This window comes from Malus domestica, chromosome 16 (genome assembly GCF_042453785.1).
Source record: "Malus domestica chromosome 16, GDT2T_hap1".
NCBI classification, from domain to species: domain Eukaryota; kingdom Viridiplantae; phylum Streptophyta; class Magnoliopsida; order Rosales; family Rosaceae; genus Malus; species Malus domestica.
This window is the reverse complement of record NC_091676.1, coordinates 33,992,840-34,012,603: the sequence shown is the minus strand read 5'-3', so window position 1 is coordinate 34,012,603 and position 19,764 is coordinate 33,992,840. Positions and strand designations below refer to the sequence as shown.

At 40.0% G+C, this 19,764-nt stretch overlaps 1 protein-coding gene and 1 long non-coding RNA gene across 9 annotated transcripts in view; one reads left to right on the top strand and one right to left on the bottom strand.

The window, feature by feature from the left end:
• The first annotated feature begins 1,721 nt into the window (after positions 1-1,721).
• The window catches only part of LOC103404091 (pentatricopeptide repeat-containing protein At3g58590), an 18,253-nt gene continuing 210 nt past the window's right edge, over positions 1,722-19,764 (top strand). The window contains exons 1-3 of one of the 8 annotated variants that reach the window (XR_011577547.1): positions 1,722-1,858; positions 3,590-5,872; positions 19,281-19,347. Coding sequence is in view for 7 of the 8 variants with exons in the window: in XM_070815895.1 (XP_070671996.1) it covers positions 3,766-5,859 (2,094 nt within the window). In the remaining variant the exon portion in view is untranslated. Of the gene's footprint in view, positions 1,859-3,494; positions 5,873-6,321; positions 6,805-19,280; positions 19,348-19,764 lie in introns of those variants that run through there. The other 7 variants (XM_070815895.1, XM_070815896.1, XM_070815899.1 and 4 more) reach the window with 7 other exon arrangements.
• LOC139192959 (uncharacterized) lies at positions 7,152-19,752 on the bottom strand. Its single transcript, XR_011577548.1, has 2 exons — positions 15,265-19,752; positions 7,152-7,258 (listed from the first exon to the last, which is right to left on the bottom strand). It is a non-coding gene; the product is annotated as an uncharacterized lncRNA (long non-coding RNA).

The window sequence follows — 19,764 nt, the reverse complement described above, 5'->3', positions numbered from 1 at the left end:
TACGTAGTGACGTGTTTTATATAAATTATATATTCTATCAATATGATTTCTGAGGTTTGATTTGATGATTGTTCTAGGCGCCGATCGTCATGATGCCTTGATGTGTTGTGCTAGGGAGTTGTAGGGCAAACTCCAGGTGAGTGGGCAGTTTTGTTTTCCGTATATACCTATATAAATGAGATTTTTCCCAGGAAATCAATTTAAGTGAAATGTGATATAAAATGCGATATGAAATGCCATGCAACATATATGCCTAATTATTCATGCATTAGTAATTTCATAATGTATGATTGGTGCTGCGGACGCACAGGTAAGTGCTAGGTAAGTTCATAAATTAAATTATGTAATTGTTGAGTTGATATGATTGAAAACTCATAAACCTGCACTAGGGTGATTGTGATTTAGTATAGATGATTCAGGCCTGTATATATATAGTCACCCCCGCACCATATGCTCACAATTGGATCCAATTTAGGTGCCCAATCTTGTCGTACAGACCACTAGAGGTGGTTCCGATTCGTAGCTGACTAGCGATTTATTGCATAGCTATCAGGGGAGGATAGCGTGAGCATAACTATATTCACCCAGTTGTATAGATCTTTTCAGGGGTTCCGACTCGTGTGCAGTGTAGTGCCGTACAGGTCACTTGCGATGACTCCGGCTAGATAAGATTGATGAGATTGATTATAAGCTATAGATTTAGCCGTATAGGCCACTGTAGGTGGATCCGGTTGACATATTATTTTGCATGAGTTACTTATATGATTTGATGAGATATATATTTTGGCATAGCATATAATTCACATATCACTACTTCTGAGTATGATTTTGAGACAAGTATATGTTTTACATATTTTTGGGAAAGTATATGGGTTTTACAGCGAGGGGTTAGCGTTTTGATAATGAGATGATTTTCGAAAAACTTTGTTTTACTGGCCCACTCAATTTTGTTTTACGCCCCTCCAGGTTCAAGATAGCAGAGCTTTGGTGGCCACGAGGAATCCAACGGTGTTCTGATAGAATTCACAAAAGTAGGACACACCATCGGGTGTTACATCTTAGTAATTGTATCTTTAAAGCTTCCGAACTGTGTAAATGGTTACGTCACTCTCACGTGACGGCTAGCATGCCCTCCTTCGGGACGGGGTGTGTCAATATATATAAAGTTAGCACCATAAAATGGTGAAACATTCAAAATACCATAAATTGCTCTTTAAGAATTTCATAAATTACAATTGAACCAAAAGAAGCTAAAATATTTAACCATGTTTTTATTTTGAATGAATTTAATATTTAAAATTATAGAAAAATAAACAAAAACAAAATCTCCCACATTAGTGGGTGGTTTCATGTCTTTAATTCATTTCTTTTTTTAAAAAAAATAATTTTTTAAAAATATGTAAATTCATTATTTAAATAAAAAAATATAAAAAGGGCAATTGCCACACGCGTAGTAACTTTTAAAGTGGGCCCTTATTTGTAATTGTTAGATCAAATTTTAATAGTCCTGATTCTCTGATTTGTTGGATTACGAAGAAGAGATTAGGAAAGAGTCCTTTTCTTTTTAGTAGTGTGGTGAGATTAAAATCGATTTAATTGAAAAATACATAATATTAGAAAATTTTAATTAATTTTTAATATTTAAAAAAAATAAAAAATGAGTATAAAAAAAAAACTAAATACATGTAATTAGATAAGTGTACTTACTCCTAAAAACCATATATATTTTTGGAGATCTAAAAGCCCAGAAAAAATTCGAAACCGTACGGCGGAAAATGTTACTAATTTAGGGTCTTCGTCTCCATTTCCTCACTGTAAGTCGATTCCTCTGGTCGTCTTCCTCCTCCATTCCCTAACTGTAAGTCGATTCCTTTTCTCCTTTGCCAATAATTTGACATTTTCCATTTTCTTTTTTATTTTTCTTCTTCCTCTTCGTTTCTTCTTATTCTACTCTTCTTATTATTTAATTTCTATGACTGTTTTCAAATTTTCATTTTGGGATGTAGGAATTAGGGTTAGTAGAATTAATATGTTACTAATTTAGGGTTCATTGAATTGATTTAAACTGATTTAGGCATCTATTTATGGAGTTGCTTTTTCTGTGGATAGGAAATTGTGAATGGTAATTCTTGATTTAATTTGATTGGGCATTTGGTTTTGTATTCCAATTGACATCTATCACGTCTGAATTCTGTTGGTAGATTGGGCAATTTGAATGTATAATTCGTCAGTGAATTAGAGGAAACTATCACACTGAGCTTGCATTTTGTCCAATGTGAAATTTTGTAAGTATGTTGTTCTTGAGTTAATACTAGAAGTGTTAAGAGGTTATCAATTATTTTGGAAAGTCACGCAAACAAAATAGACTCTGCCGAAATTTCAAGGATGAATATAACCTTCATAACTTGTAGGCAGAAAAAGTGAAATTTGGAAAGGAAAATAAAAAAGAAAGCAATAACGAATTTGTTCATCTAACCATACTTTATGAGAAATTATATGCAGAGTCAAACTGGGTTCTTGGAAATATATTCCAGTATATGCCGTCGGTTTTAGGAACCGGAAAGTTGCTATCTGTATTTCAAACATAGTTTGTATGCTTTTATTGCTAGTTTCTATTATTTTGTTTGTTAACCGATATTCCACCTATATTGATATATCTTTCAAGGGATAGGATCAAGGGACAAAGATTTTGACAAATATTTTTACACTTTTTCTAACCTTTAGATTCTGTAGCACCCATTGGTCCTAATTAAAAGTGATATGGAGGATTTTAATCAATAAATGACAAGAATGATGACATGGAATATAAATAAACATAAATAAATAAAATCTGCAAAACCGTGGGAGGGTGGGATGAAGACCTCCATTGATTTCATGATTGCCCAGAACAACAAAATTTGGTGTGCCTTCATGACAATTTGACCAAAAGAAATAAAAGTGATAATTTTTGGACCGTGCTCTTGCAAATGAAGAGTTAAAAAACCATAAGCACTTTTATAATTAAATTCTACTCTTATGTTTTTTTAAGAAAAATCTATTGGTTTCATTGCATATATATATCTATATATATATATGTATATTAATCAAATATAATCCATGGCATAGAGGGTTTCAGAATATGGAGATTGAAAAAAGAAGAGGAAGAAGAAGCATTGTTGAGTTTTTTCTCTTTTCACGATTTGTTTTGTTTTCTTTTGGTAAAAATAAAATTACTTAAATTAGTTTATTTATTTATTTCCATGTCATTGCCATGTCAACGAGAACAATTTAAGTTTTACTTAGGGACCGCTAGATTAAACTAGATCTAAAGGTTGAGAAGAAGTTTAAAATCGTTGTCAAAATCTTTGTCCCTTGATCCTATCCCATCTTTCAATATTTCTCTAACCAAAATCGAAATTTAAACCCTTGATTATAGTCAGTTTTGTGGTTCAGATTGTGTACTTCCAAGTAACTATACTTTGTTTTTTCTCAGTTCATTTCTGTCTCTGTGACAGTTTTTAGAAATTTGGGAAGTGTGAAAGAAACTAATGAGACTACTGAAATTTTCGCACAATATTTTTTTAATTGGAAAGAAATTTTGTGTCTGAAGGTTCAATCAACCCACTCCATTTTGGAATCGTGGCTCCGTTGCTGATCATTTCCAAGTGCATAAGCACCCATGGAGACTTCCTGCAACAACACAAACGCCTTCTGCAACTACTGCGAGCATGCTCAAGGGTTCAGTCCCTTATAGCAACAAAACCACTCCATGCTCTCTCCATCACAATGGGTCCATCTCCAACCCAACCCATTTTTGTTTACAACAACATCTTGTCCCAGTATTTTTCACTTGGCGAATTGTCAGTTGCACGTCAATGGTTCGACAAAATGCCTGATAGAAATGCTGTATCATATAATATCATAATTAGTGCTTACAGTAGATGTGGGTGCGTAGGGGAAGCTTGGCGAATGTTTTCTGAGATGAGGTGTTATGGTTTTGAGCTAACTCAGTATGTGTTTGGTGGGTTGTTGACATGTGGGTCATTGGAAGTTTATCATGGGGTTCAGTTGCATTCTTTGGTAATAAAGAATGGTTTGTTTGATGTTGATGCTTTTGCAGGGACTTCTTTGTTAAGTTTTTACGAAAGGCATGGGTTGTTAAAGGAAGCGGTTTGGGCATTTGAGGATATGCCTTGTAAGAGCTTGGTCACATGGAATTCAATGATATCCGTGCTTGGGAATCATGGGTTTGCTGATTATTGTGTGGTGTTATTTCGAGAACTTGTGAGAAAGAATTATACTTTGTCTGAAGGTTCTTTTGTGGGTATTCTTTCATCATTTTCATGCCAACAAGACTTGGGATTTGGGGAACAACTGCATTCTTTAGCCATAAAGAATGGGTTTAAGTGTGAAGTTCTTGTGGTGAATTCTATTATGAGTATGTATGTGAAATGCACTGACATATGCTCGGCTGAGAAAGTTTTGGATGAGGTTACTGTTCAGGATGTTGTATCATGGAATACTATCATTGGTGCAGTAGCGAAAACTGAGAGATCTTGGAAAGCACTCGAACTCTTCTCTAAAATGTCGATGGATGGAGTATTGCCTAGTGAGATCACATTTGTTAGTCTTATAAACTGTTGTAACCATTTGGAGATGCCGTGCTATGGTGAGTCCTTTCATGGTAAGACAATCCAAAATGCTTTTGAATCTAATGTTTTTGTAGGTAGTGCACTGATTGACTTTTATACCAAGTGTGATAATTTGGAAAATGCCCATTGCTGTTTTAATGAGATATATGCGAAAAATGTGGTTTCCTGGAATGCTTTGATTTGGGGATACTCTAATATCTATTCGCCTGCTTCTATATTCTTAATGCAAGAAATGCTTCATTTGGGTTACCGACCAACTGAGTTCACGTTTTCAGCTGTTCTTAAGTCGTCGTTGGCATTAGAAGCACAACAATTTCATTGCTTAATTATAAGAATGGGCTTTCAGGAAAACAAGTATGTCTTGGACTCTCTTATAACCTCATATGCCAAGAATGGTCTCATATCTCATCTGCTGGTCTTTCTCACAGCTTCTGCTGATGGTCTGCTTTCTGCTGTTCCTTGTTATGTCATTCCTGGAATTTGTAATGGAACCAAGCAATATGATGATACTCCGAAATTACCTACGGTTCTTGAAAAACTTGACCTTGTATCCTGGAACTGTGTGATTGGAGCTTGTGCCCGCAGTGACTATTACAAAGAGGCATTTGAGCTTTACAAATGGATGCAGTGGTATCAAGTCCTACCAGACAATTATACGTTTGTTAGCGTTCTAAGCGTCTGTGCTAAACTGTGCAACTTTTCTCTGGGCAGTTCTCTTCACTGTTATATCATTAAGACTAATTTCAATTGTTGTGACACATTTGTATGCAACAAGTTAATTGACATGTATGGGAAATGTGGTAGCATCGGCAGCTCAGTGAAGATCTTTGAAGAAATGGAAGACAAAAATCTATTCACATGGACAGCCCTGATTTCTGCACTTGGACTTAACGGTCATGCTCTTGAGGCAATAAAACGATTTAGAGAAATGATTCTCTTCGGCTTGAAGCCAGATGTAGTGACTTTTAGCACTATGCTTACAGCTTGTAGGCATGGCGGGTTGGTGACAGATGGGATCAAGTTATTTGAGCAAATGAAAATGGATTATGGGGTTGAACCAGAAATGGATCATTACCATTGTGTGGTGGACTTACTGGCTAAAAGTGGACATGTTAGGGAAGCAGAGAAGGTGATTTCCGACATGCCCTTCCCACCAAATGTCGTTATATGGCGTAGTTTCTTTAAGGGCTGCAAGAGTTATGGAGCTGATACAAAACAAGCCCTGTAAAGCAAGTTCGTAAGTAAGTTTTTGTTTTACAAACTTCTTCAACGTTGCTTAGAGAAAGTAAATCCAAGTTCATGTCTGCTGTGATATCTTATTTGAGTCATAAACATTGTCACTTACTCACTTACCCCTCTCAATGTGCCCCCTCCAGTCTCTAGGATCTCCCTCCAGCAATCCATTCCCCTCACCTCACCTCCTTTCTCACCTATTGCAAAGTGGCCGTTCATAAGTGGCTACATAGTCATTGTCATTACTTACCTTCTGTACTATTTGAGATTTTTCTCAAGTGATTTTGCATGCAACTTTTAGGAGGTTAACAAATAATAGTGCTAGCAACTTATGTTTTATTCTGCACCTTCATCATTCAGATTCACATATAAAACCAAAAATCTAACATGGTATCAGAGCCTGGGCATCAATTTTGTGAAGTTTTGTGAATTGAGTCACAACAATATCTCATTGCAGTGAAACTTTAATTGTGTAAAGATCTGAGTCTAACATGGCTAGGTCTGGTGGAGGAGAGCTAAGAGCACCGATTTTCAACGACAACAATTTTGATTACTGGCAAATCAAAATGAAGACCATCTTCCGTCCCACGTGGAATCGAGTCGAGAAGGGCTTCAATACTCTGGTGAAGAGGGAGAAGGAGTGCTCGGCAATGGAGAGCAAGCTACTGCAAGAGAATCTTGTCAAGGATGCAAGAGCACTTGGTATTATCCAAGGAGCTGTTTCCGATCAGATTTTTCCACGGATTGCAACTCAGGAGACTGCAAAGGCAGCCTGGGATATCCTGAAGCAAGAGTTCGTCGGAGACAAACAAGTGAGGTCAGTGAAATTACAAGACCTTCGCCGGATTTTGAATATACCCATATGAATGAGGATGAATCCCTGTCTGTGTATATAGTTCGATTATTTGATCTGATTAATCAAATGGAGAGTTATGGTGAATATTTGAGTAATCAGATAATAATGTAGAAATTGTTAATTAGCCTACCTAAGTCCTATGATAGTATTGCATCAGTGATTGAAAGTACTAGGGATTTGGAAACCATTGATGTTCAAGATGTGGTTGCTATCCTGAAAGGATATGAGTAAAGGCTGAATAGACATGGAGAAAGCAGTACAGAAAGGACATTTGCTAGATTGAACATTTCATCTAAGAACAATAGTTTTAGTGGTCAATCTAACATTGCTAACAATGCTAAATATCAGAAGAATTTCGAAGCCAAAGGGAAGCAGTGGAATAACAAACCCATTGTTTTTGTGAAGAATGAATTAATTGGCACTGCAGAAAAGGGGGCATGTAAACATTGTGATAAACTGCACTATGGAGTGTTGCTTCAAGGGTAAACCTAAATGTCACAAGTGCAGTAAATTTGTTCATTTAGCTAAGAACCGCAAACTCCGCCGTGTAAGTTTATCTTACATTGCCGGTCCCAAGCCCGGATAAAGGAGGAGGGGGAGGGCGTCAGGTAGTCGACAGCCGGCACTCCATGATCACGTCGAATCCTTATGAAAATGAATCCAGAACGAAATCGCGCTAAAGCTAGGGCGTCACCCGTAAGTGGCGCGCTGTGTGGCCCGAGCACAGTGATAAGTGAGCAAGGGTCGCTGTATCTCCATCGGCACCCGGATGCAGTGTTAAATGAGCAAGGGGGCTATAGAAACTTCTTTTCGAACGACTCCACTCAAAGTTGTTTGGGAGCATATGCTCCTATCAACTTTACACGGGACACACAAAAGAAGTACTTTGATCCTATTAGACGGGGAAGGGTGAAGAAGCTAGGACAGAAGGGTAGAGTTCAAGAGAGCAAAATGCGTTTAGGAACGTGGAATATAGGAACCTTGACGGGAAAATCTATGGAAGTAGTAGAAGTTATGGTGAGGAGAAGGATAAATATTATGTGCCTACAAGAAATTAAGTGGGTTGGGCGTAAGGCAAAGGATCTAGAAAACTCAGGGTTTAAACTATGGTATTCGAGCACAAATAGAACGAGAAACGGTGTTGGCATCATCATGGACAAGACCTTGACACAAGATGTTGTAGATGTCAAGAGGGTAGGAGATAGAATCATGGCAATCAAGATTGTAATAGGACAAGAACTTATCAATGTGATTAGTGCGTACGCACCTCAAGTAGGGTTGGATACGAGTTCGAAGGAGAAATTTTGGGAAGACCTTGGAGACTTGGTGCAAGGAATTGCTCAGACGGAGAAGTTATTTATAGGAGGAGATTTAAATGGACACGTGGGCAGGGAGACAGGCAACTATGGAGGTTTTCATGGTGGCCATGGTTTTGGGGAGAGAAACGAGGATGGGGAAGCTATCTTGGATTTTGCAATGGCATATGATCTCTTCTTAGCCAACACCTTCTTTAAGAAGCGGGAAGAACATGTGATCACCTACAAGAGTGGGTCGTCAAAAACACAAATAGATTTTCTTCTAATGAGGAAAAGGGATCGTATAACTTGTAAGGATTGCAAAGTTATACCAGGAGAGAGCGTGGCTAATCAACATCGCTTGTTGGTGATGGATGTACATATCAAAAGAGTGAGAAAAAAGAACAAGACTTGGAAGTGCCCAAGGACTAGATGGTGGAATCTAAAAGAAGAAAAACAAGCCATTTTCAAAGAGAAAATAACCACCCAGTGTGTGTGGGATAGAGAGGGGGAAGCTAACCAAATGTGGGATTCCATGGCTAGTTGTATCCGAAAAGTAGCAAAAGAGGTATTAGGAGAGTCCAAGGGCTTTGCCCCACACCAAAAGGAATCTTGGTGGTGGAATGAGGAGGTATAAACAAAGGTGAAGGCTAAGAAGGAATGTTGTAAAGCCTTATACAAGGATAGGACCGATGAAAATGGTGAAAGGTATAGAAAAGCGAAGCAAGAGGCGAAGAAAGCTGTGAGAGAAGCTAAGTTAGCGGCTTATGACGATATGTATAAACGACTAGATACCAAAGAATGAGAGTTGGATATCTATAAACTAGCTAGAGCAAGGGAAAAGAAGACAAGGGACCTAAACCAAGTGAGGTGCATCAAGGATGAGGATGGAAAGGTTCTTGCTACAGAGAACGCGGTTAAAGACAGATGGAAAGGTTATTTTCATAATCTTTTCAATGAAGGACATGAAAGGAGTGCTTCTTTAGGGGAGTTGAGTAACTCAGAAGAGTGTAGAAACTACTCTTTTTATTGTCGAATCCGGAAGGAAGAAGTGGTTGTAGCTTTGAAGAAGATGAAGCATACAAAAGCAGTAGGCCCAGACGATATACCAATCGAAGTGTGGAAAGTTTTGGGAGAGACGGGTATAACATGGCTCACTGACCTTTTCAATAGGATTTTGAAAACGAAGAAGATGCCAAATGAGTGGCGAACGAGCACTTTGGTGCCTATCTACAAGAATAAGGGCGATGTACAAAATTGCATGAACTATAGGGGTATTAAGCTAATGAGTCATACAATGAAGCTCTGGGAGAGAGTCGTTGAGCATAGATTGAGGCAAGAGACACGGGTTTCGGACAACCAATTCGGGTTCATGCCAGGGCGCTCGACCATGGAGGCAATCTATCTCTTACGAAGATTGATGGAAAGATATAGAGATGGGAAAAAGGATTTACACATGGTCTTTATAGATTTGGAAAAAGCATATGATAGGGTCCCAAGAGACATTCTTTGGAGGATTTTAGAGAAGAAAGGAGTACGAGTAGCATATATCCAAGCTATACAGGATATGTATGAAGGAGCAAAGACTGCCATAAGAACTCATGAAGGACAAACCGAAAGCTTTCCCATAACTGTAGGATTACATCAAGGCTCATCCTCAAGTCCTTACCTTTTTGCGTTGGTAATGGATGAGTTAACAGGACATATTCAAGATGATATTCCTTGGTGTATGCTTTTCGCAGACGATATAGTGTTGATAGATGAAACTCAAGAAGGGGTAAATGCAAAGCTTAACCTTTGGAGAGAAGTGTTGGAATCTAAAGGTCTTCGCCTAAGCCGATCAAAGACAGAATATATGGAGTGCAAGTTCAGTGCAAATGGAGGCCAAAACGAGTTAGGGGTGAGGATCGGAGATCAAGAAATACCAAAGAGCGACCGTTTTCGTTACCTAGGATCGTTCTTGCAAAAGAACGGAGAATTAGATGGAGATCTCAACCATAGAATACAAGCTGGATGGATGAAGTGGAAGAGTGCATCCGGCGTGTTGTGTGACCGCCGTATGCCACTGAAGCTCAAGGGAAAATTTTATAGGACGGCAATAAGGCCGGCGATGCTGTATGGCACAGAATGTTGGGCGGTGAAGCATCAACACGTACACAAAATGGGTGTAGCGGAGATGAGGATGCTTCGTTGGATGTGTGGGCACACGAGAAAGGATAAGATTAGGAATGAGGATATCTGGGGTAAAGTAGGAGTAGCCGAAATTGAAGGAAAGATGAGAGAAAATCGGTTACGGTGGTTTGGACATGTGCAAAGAAGGCCTACTGACGCTCCGATTAGAAGATGCGACTATGGGACAGAGGTTCAGGGTCGAAGGGGTAGAGGAAGACCCAGGAAAACTTTGAGAGAGACCCTAAGAAAAGACTTAGAGTACTTGGATCTAACGGAGGACATGACACAGGACAGAACACAATGGCGTTCTAAGATTCATATAGCCGATCCCACTCAGTGACTTGGATTTTCCAAGTCTCCAACCGAGAAGTTGTCCTCGCTCGGGAAATTAAGGGAACACTACCTCAACCTACATGCTCCACTCACAAAGCTCCAACATACAAGCTTCAACAAAAGAAAATTCAAAGAACTTAGCGAAGAAGGCTTTGGTGATTTAACATAATACGTTGAAATGAAGGGAAGCTTATTTATTGATATCCCCGATAAATTACAAATATGTACATATACTTGAGTCAAAATAAACAAACAAGAGGGAGCCTTCACAAAGGTTGCTTAGGAGAAGTCTCGGCAGTCGGTAGAGCCCCAGAAAGAGAAGGCACCGGAGGGGGATCATTCGGAGCCTCAGTACTGGACAGAACCCTAGAAGGAGGAGGCATCAGAGGTTGATCATTTGGAGCTTCATTACGCGGTACAGCCCCAGAAGACGAAGGCAATAAATGCCTTTGGAACAAACCCACAAATCTCTGATGATCAAGTAAAACCTGACCATCAGATTCCTTCATCTGGTCAAGCTTCCTCTTCATGTTTGTAGCATAGTCATGTGCGAGCCGGTGCAACTGTTTATTCTCATGCTTGAGCCCTCTAATCTCCTGCTTGAGACTCATCACTTCAGCCGCCAATGATTCAACTTGGCGGGTTCGAGCAAATAGGCGTTGGGCCATATTAGACACAGAACCTGCACACTGAACACTAAGAGCCAGAGAATCCTTAACAGCCAACTCATCAGACCGTTTGGAAAGTAGTCTGTTATCTTTGGGAGTGAGAAGGTTCCTGGCCACTACCGCAGCGGTCATATCATTCTTCATCACGGAATCCCCAACGGTAAGAGGACCAGTAGGGGAGACGAAGGATGGGCGCCATATGTTGTCTGGAGAAGGCGGGGCTGCCTCTTCAACAAGGTTCAAGTCAAAACGACGGTCGGAGGGGCCAGACATTTTCAAAGATGTAGAAAAGAGAAGAGGTCGGACAAATCAAGATCTTAGAAGTGCAAGAATGGAGCTTCTACTGGTGGATATTCAAGTGTGCTTTGGAACTTAATGTCAGCCTCTATAAAAATCTGCACTCGACGAAGCTTCAGAAATCGAAGAGGCGTTTGCTTTCTCAAAAGCTGGGCTGCTCAGAGACCACGAGGGTCGATCTCAGAAATCGAAGAGGCGTTTGCTTTCTCAAAAGCTGGGCTGCTCAAAGACCACGAAGGCCGATCTCAGAAATCGAAGAGGTTTGCTTTCTCAAAAGCTGGGCTGCTCAGAGACCACGAGGGCCGATCTCAGAAATCGAAGAGGTTTGCTTTCTCAAAAGCTGGGCTGCTCAGAGACCACGAGGGCCGATCTCAGAAATCGAAGAGGTTTGCTTTCTCAAAAGCTGGGCTGCTCAGAGACCACGAGGGTCGATCTCAGAAATCGAAGAGGCACCTACTTTTCCAGCCTTGTCAGCACCTGTCACACGCACACTCAGCTTTGCGGAAATTATGGCCATTCTGTCGAAGATTTCTGGCGAAGTAGAAAGCACATGAATCGTACTGTTCAATCACCCACTTCCCACACGCAACAGTAGCTCATGGGTACCACATATAACTTTGCCAAAGTCCTCTGACAAAGTTGAGACTACTTTTCCAGCCTTGTCAGCACCTGTCACACGCACACTCAGCTTTGCGGAAATTATGGGCATTCTGTCGAAGATTTCTGGCGAAGTAGAAAGCACATGAATCGTACTGTTCAATCACCCACTTCCCACACGCAACAGTAGCTCATGGGTACCACATATAACTTTGCCAAAGTTCTCTGACAAAGTCGAGACACGTGAAGCTTGCAACTCTCACTACATCGCTCTGACCAAGAAGGGTAAAAGAATAGCAAAGAAACAACACTAACAAAGTTTAGACACATAAATTTTGACGGCCTAGCTACCATATTATTACCCACAAGGGTAAAGGAACAGTACCACTGCTGGATAATTGGAAAGTCCCGGTGTGTCAACCTCTGTGCTTCATGGCAAGGTAGACTAGCAAACATGCCCAACCTTTACTCACATTCGAGAAAACACTCCCAACAAGATTGCTTGCCCCAAAATCGAAGAGGCATCGCCCTCCGAATCTCGAGAGCCAGACTCCCAACATGATTACTTTCTCAAAAATCGAAGAGAGGGTAAAGGAACAGTACCACTGCTGGATAATTTGAAAGTCCCTGTGTGTCATCCTCTGTGCTTCATGGCAAGGTAGACTAGCAAACATGCCCAACCTTTACTCACATTCGAGAAAACACCCCCAACAAGATTGCTTGCTCCAAAATCGAAGAGGCACCGCCCTCCGAATCTCGAGAGCCAGACTCCTAACATGATTACTTTCTCAAAAATCGAAGAGAGGGTAAAGGAACAGTACCACTGCTGGATAATTGGAAAGTCCCTGTGTGTCAACCTCTGTGCTTCGTGGCAAGGTAGACTAGCAAACATGCCCAACCTTTACTCATATTCGAGAAAACATTCCCAACTCCCAACATGATTACTTTCTCAAAAATCGAAGACACCGCTCTCCAAATCTCGAGAGCCAGACCCCCAGCATGATTGCTTTCTCAAAAATCGAAGAGGCATCGTTCTCCGAATCTCGAGAGCCAGATCCCCGACAGGATTGCTTGTTCGAAAATCGAAGAGGCACCACTTTCCCAACTTCAAGAGCCGGATCTCCTTGGATAAAGCTTGTCTGTAATCTTCACACGCAACATCAGCTTTCCAGATACCACAGACCACTTTTTCAAAGTGCTCTGACAGAGTTAAAACTTGTGAAGCTGGCAGCTCCCACTACCGTGCTATGACCAAGCAGGGTAAAGGAATAGCATTATTACTTGATGTTAGGGAGACTCCTATATATGTCGACCTCCATTCCCAACGGACAGGCAGATCTGCAAAAATGCTCAACCCTTCCTCTTATCTGAGAGGGCACTCCCAACGAAGCCTTTCGAAATATTCAGCTTTCTTTCCCCCCGATAATACCTCTGTAAACAAGCTATACTAGAGCAAGAATATCTCATATCATCAGGGTTAAAAGCAAGAGTATCCCATATCATGCTTTTTCCCTGTCTTTTCCTTTGGCCTTGTTCTTACCTGCAAGACAAGGAGAAAGAGAGCAATCAGTCAGCACTTGGAATCAAGCTTCCAACCAGGAACTGACTGCCTGGAACCCCTTACCCTGGCATTGCTCTCGAGTACTCATCTTCAACATCTTATGCTTCCAAGGAAGATACCGCATCTGCCTGAGGAACAGATAGGGCAAGTGAAAAGGATACAAGGAAGCATGTGGAGACAAGCGTAACAGCACACGTGCCGATACATCCACTACTCTGTCAAAAGCAAAAGTATCCCATATCAGCAGGGTCGAACGTACTCTAGATTTGATGGACTTGTTTTGACCCTCAAATTCTTCAGTCGGCCTTATACTTTGGAGGAAACCAGAAAACCCTCCAGCCCAGTTCAAGAATAAGCCTGTGGAAAGTTACTTCTTCAAAAGCAAAAGTATCCCATATCATCTCTTCTCATTTTTCTTCTCTTTATCCTTCATGCTGCCTGCAAGATAGGGAGAATGTGAACAATCAGCCGGAGCTCTGATTGCTTACCTTGTCTGTTACCTCTTTCAGCAGATCCCCTAGCTCGGCGACTTGGGGGACTCCTACTACATGGTTTGTATCGCGCTTGACCAAGCCTGAAACTACAAGTAAGCTTCAAGTGACATTGATACATTACCTTGTGCATCTCCACCAGTTACAGATACCACCCCTGGATGGAGGAAGAGTACTTCCAGAGAAGATTCCACATCTACCTATGAGATAGATAAGGAAAGTCAAGCCGATACCACACTCCGGGACTTAGAAGTTTCGTGGTTACGAGATCATTCTCCCACAATATTTCCTAATGTCATTTGTACTAAATCATTCACTTGTACTCCCTAAAGGAGAGCTTGAACCTATGTACTTGTGTAAACCCTTCACAATTAATGAGAACTCCTCTATTCCGTGGACGTAGCCAATCTGGGTGAATCACGTACATCTTGTGTTTGCTTTCCTATCTCTATCCATTTATATACTTATCCACACTAATGACCGGAGCAATCTAACGAAGATCACAAAAAGTGACCGTTTTCGCTACCTAGGATCTATCTTGCAAGAGAACGGAGAATTAGATGGAGATCTCAACCATAGAATACAAGTTGGATGGATGAAGTGTAAGAGTGTATCCGGCGTGTTGTGTGATCGTCGTAGGCCACTGAAGCTCAAGGGAAAATTTTATAGGACGGCAATAAGGCCAACGATGTTGTATGGCACAGAATGTTGGGCGGTGAAGCATCAACACGTACACAAAATGGGTGTAGCGGAGATGAGGATGCTTCGTGGGATGTATGGGCACACGAGAAAGGATAAGATTGGGAATGAGGATATCCAAGGTAAAGTAGGAGTAGCCAAAATTGAAGGAAATATGAAAGAAAATCGGTTCCGGTGGTTTGGACATGTGCAAAGAAGGCCTACTGACGCTCCGGTTCGAAAATGTGACTACGGGACAGAAGTTCAGGGCCGAAGGGGTAGAGGAAGACCTAGGAAAACTTTGGAAGAGACCCTAAGAAAAGACTTGATTACTTGGATCTAACGGAGGACATGACACAAAACCGAGCGCAATGGCGTTCTAGGATTCATATAGCCGACCCCACTTAGTGGGAAAAGGCTTTGTTGTTGTTGTTGTAGCTAAGAACCGCAACCTCAACAAAGTTATGCAGCAGGTCAGTTTTACTGGAAATTTGTTCTATGCCAGTCACTCAAATAATGTGAAGAAAAACTGTGATGTGTGTGGTACATAGAAGTGGATGCAGCAATCATATGACCTCAAGGGAAGACCTGCTTGTGAATATTGACATAAACAAGAATAAGTACAAGTTGGTACAGGAGTCTTGGTTGATGTGAAACGAAAAGGAACACTGGTCATTGACACAATGAAAGGCAAGAGTTACATAAAAGAAGTGATGATGGTACCTGGACTTGCAGAGAATTTGTTTAGTGTTGGACAGATGACAGAACATGGAATTTTCTGTTATTTGGAGACTACAGGTGGATGTGTTTGATGACTAGTCATTGACAAACTTGGTTGTGAGTGTAAAACAAAGGGGAATACGTGTTTCCACTGGTCATCAACTTCCATTGAGAACCAATGTTCATCAGAGTGCTACACTTTGGCATAGAAGATTTGGGCACATGAATTACTGGAGTTTGAAGCAATTGTAAGAACTAGAAATGGTGCTAGGCTTACCTGAAATTCAGGAGACAGATGATTATGCCATGGTTGTGCTATAGGAACATCAAGGACTCATTTCTGAAGGAGTCATCCTGGAGAGCAAAGGAGCCACTTGAGTTAGTGCACTCAGATGTGCGTGGCCTTATGCAAGTTCCAACAATGAGTGGGAATAGGTATTTCCTTCCATTCATTGATGACTGTTCAAGAATGTGTTGGATCTGCTTGAGGAACAAGTCAGATGTGTTTTATCTTCAAGAAACTCTAGGCCATGGTGGAATTACAAAGTGGTTACTTTCTGAAAAGGCTGAGGACAGATAGAGGTGGGGAGTTCACTTCAAATGAATTCCTTGGATTGTGTGAGTCTCTAGGCTTGGAAAGGCAACTCACTGTTGCTTACACTCCACAACAAAATGGAGTTGTATAGAAAGAACAGATCAATAATTGAGATGGCTAAATGTTGCATGAGAAGGATCTTTCATACAACCTCTGGGGTGAAGCAGTAAACACTGTTGTGTATATGCTGAATTGATGGCCTACAAAAGCTCTAGAGAATGTGACACCATTTGAGATGTTCAGTGGGAGAAAACCAGGGATTAAATGTCTCAAAGTGTTTCGTTCGGTGTGTTATACATACACACTAAACAATTTGAGACACAAATTGGAGGAGACAAGTGCTAAAGACATCTTTATTGGCTATGGAACTCATGAAAAAGGCTATGAAAAAGGCTACAGTGTTTAATCCTGCAATACAGAAAGTGACCATCTCTAGAGATGTGATTTTTTATGAGAATGGAAAATGGGACTGGAAGAAACTTAAAGTCAAGGAGATATGTGTTCCGCTCATTTCTACTGATTTTATGGAATTGAGTGAGACTGAAGGAATTGCTATGCCAGTGCAGCAATGTCAACCTTTTGCCACAACTCCTTTGTCATCATCAACACTCAGTGAATCTTCTAGTTGACAAAGTCCAGTTACTAGTTCACAGACTGGTCTGCTAGATTCAGAGAGTTATGATTCAACCCCCTTGAGATGGAGAAACTTAAATGAGATTTGTCAACACTGCAGTCTCTGCATTGTTGAGCATGAAAATTTTGAAGATGTTGCACAATATGATTCATTGACAAAAGCAATGGAGGAAGAAATGGACATGATTGAGAAGAACAATACTTGGGAACGGGTGAACAGACGAATGGATAAACCTATTATTCAAGTTAAATGGGTGTAGAAAACCAAATTCAACCTGTATGGTTCGGTGCAAAAGAACAAGGCAAGGCTGGTGGCAAAGGGATATGCATAAGAGCTAGGAGTTGACTTCATGAAACTTTTGCTCCTGTAGCTAGATTGGACACAATCTGGACCCTCGTTGCTCTAGCTGCACAGAAGAATTGGAAGTTGTTTTAGCTGGATGTTAAGTCTACAAAAGTTTTATGTTGATCTGCTAGAGGGGTTCCTTGTGAAAGGAGAAGAAAACAAGATTTACAAATTGTACAAGGCTCTATAAGGTTTGAAACAGGCACCAAGCGCCTGGTATAGAGAGATTGATTCCTATTTGGGTCAGTGTGGGTTCAAGAAAAGAACTAGTGAAGCAACCTTGTATACCAAAAGTACAGATGGTGCAGAAATTCTCATAGTGTCTATCTATGTTGATGATATCATTTATATTGGAAGCAGTCAGGACTTAATAAAGGAGATGACTAATCTTGGGCTTCTACACCATTTTCTTGGCACGGGAGTAATACAAACTGAGGCAAGCATTTTCATTCATCAAAGTAAATCTGCTTCCTCACTGTTCAAAAGGTTTGGTCTTCAACATTGTAAACCTATGAGCACACCATTAGTTCCTAGTGACAAATTAAGGAAAGAAGATGATAGTGGTGCTGCTGCTGAAGCTCAATATAGAAAGGTTGTTGGTAGCCTGGTATACCTTAATGCAACAAGGCCAGACATAATGTATGTTGCCTGTTTGCTAGCTAGATTCATACGTTGTCCCTCAAACGAACATTTTGGAACTGCAAAGAGAGTTCTAAGATATATTCAAGGGACTTTGGATTTTGGCTTGGAGTAGAAGAAAGGAAAAGGAGCCATACTAATTGGATTCTGCGACAGTGATTGGAGTGGCTCTGAAGATGTTATGAGCAGCACATCCGGTTATGCTTTCACCTTTGGAAGTGGAATGTTTTCATGGGCCTCTGTTAAGCAACATTGCATAGCACTGTCAACTGCAGAAGCAGAGAACATAAATGCTGCAAAAGCTACAACTTAAGCTACTTGGCTAAGGTTTGTTTTTAGAGGATTTTGGAGAAGTTGAAACTGAGGCAACTCAATTGTGACAACACTTCAGCAATATTCATCTCTTAAGAATCCCATATTCCATCAAAAAACCAAGCACATGAATAGGAGGTATCATTTCTTAAGGAAGCTTTGCAGAAAGGAGTGATTGATTTGGTCTATTTCCCAACCAAGGAGCAGGTTGCAGATATATTCACAAAAGCTTTAGCAAAGGGTCACTTCAATCATCTCAGAGAGCTTCTTGGAGTAAAATCAGTCCACAATTTAAAGGGGAGTGTTGGATTATAAATTGATGTACTTATTTATATGTGAAATTAGTCTGTGCTTATATTGGCAGGCTAATCATTTGAATTGTATTTTGCTTATTAAGTCTTATAGGTCTTAGTAACTGTCATGTGTCTTAATCTCTTAAGTTGTAAGATGACTGGTTGAGATTGAGTTGAATTGCAAAACTCTCTCCCTCGAACGGTTATATTTTGTCCTTTCTGAGCTCACTAGCTCAAAGTGATGAATATGATGATTCAATGTTCAGAGTAACATTCTTTCAGATTTGCAAACCTCTCTCTTCATTTTGCTCTTGCTGTCATATCAGTCCAAAATTCTTCTGCACCTTCATCATTCAGATTCACATATAAAACCAAAATCTAACATTTTGGCATGAAAATTACTGTACCAGGGTGCATTCATGGCTTGATTCTTTTTCCTGTTTTTGTGATCCATCAGATTATGTTCCTTTATTTGCATGGCTGAATGATTTGAGCCTGGAAATTAGGCGAAAAATGTCTTTGGGGAGAGAATTTGTTCTGAATCTCTGCAGATCAGTGTCATACTTAGGCTTTGCTTAGAGCTTCTAATGATCATGTAGAGATATAACTGAAGTTTGACTTAGGGAAATCTTTTGAATGGAATTACTTGTGACTTTCTTTATGATTGGGAAGTTTTGTTTCCCCTATTGTCCTGAAAAGGTCATAAATGGTGTCACCATACAGTTTGTCTTTTTAAGTTGTTCTATAACATCAGAGTGCCAGTTTATTGAACTTTCTGTCATAATTTTTGTGATTGTTAACTTTTGCATTACTCACTAAAATGTTGAACTATTAACAACCTAATTCTTATCAGTCTTCAATTTTGTCATGTTCCTTTTTCTTTTTCTTTTTTCTCCTTTTTTCCTGAATTCTGGTGAATGTTGTTTTCAGATCAAAACCATTTTCTAATTTTCTTTTCGGTTGAATATTGAGCTCGGTTCCATAACACCTTGCCAAGGTAATTCTCATGTTCTTGCTTATTGGGTGTTTTTTAATTTCATTTGGACAGTTGTGTTTTGTAATTCCTGGGTCTTTGATGATAGTCTGCATAATCTATTGGAGTTGAGTTTTCTATGTGGCATGTAACCATCCTTTGTAGTTTCTTACTATTTGATATGATGTTATAATTGACCTTAATTCCACTACTGGGATGCTAAGGTAAACCTTGTCATATTTTCTCTTTGGGTAGTGGAAAAATTGGTAGTTTAGAGAAATAATATGGGATTGGATTATTGAAGGGAGATAAAAGAACACATGTGAACAACTTTAACAGCCTTTAAAAGATAGCTCTGTATGGCATATTTTCATTTTCATGGTTCTCTTGTGCATGATTGTTGATTCTTAATTTATGTAAAAAGAAAAAGAATAGATCATT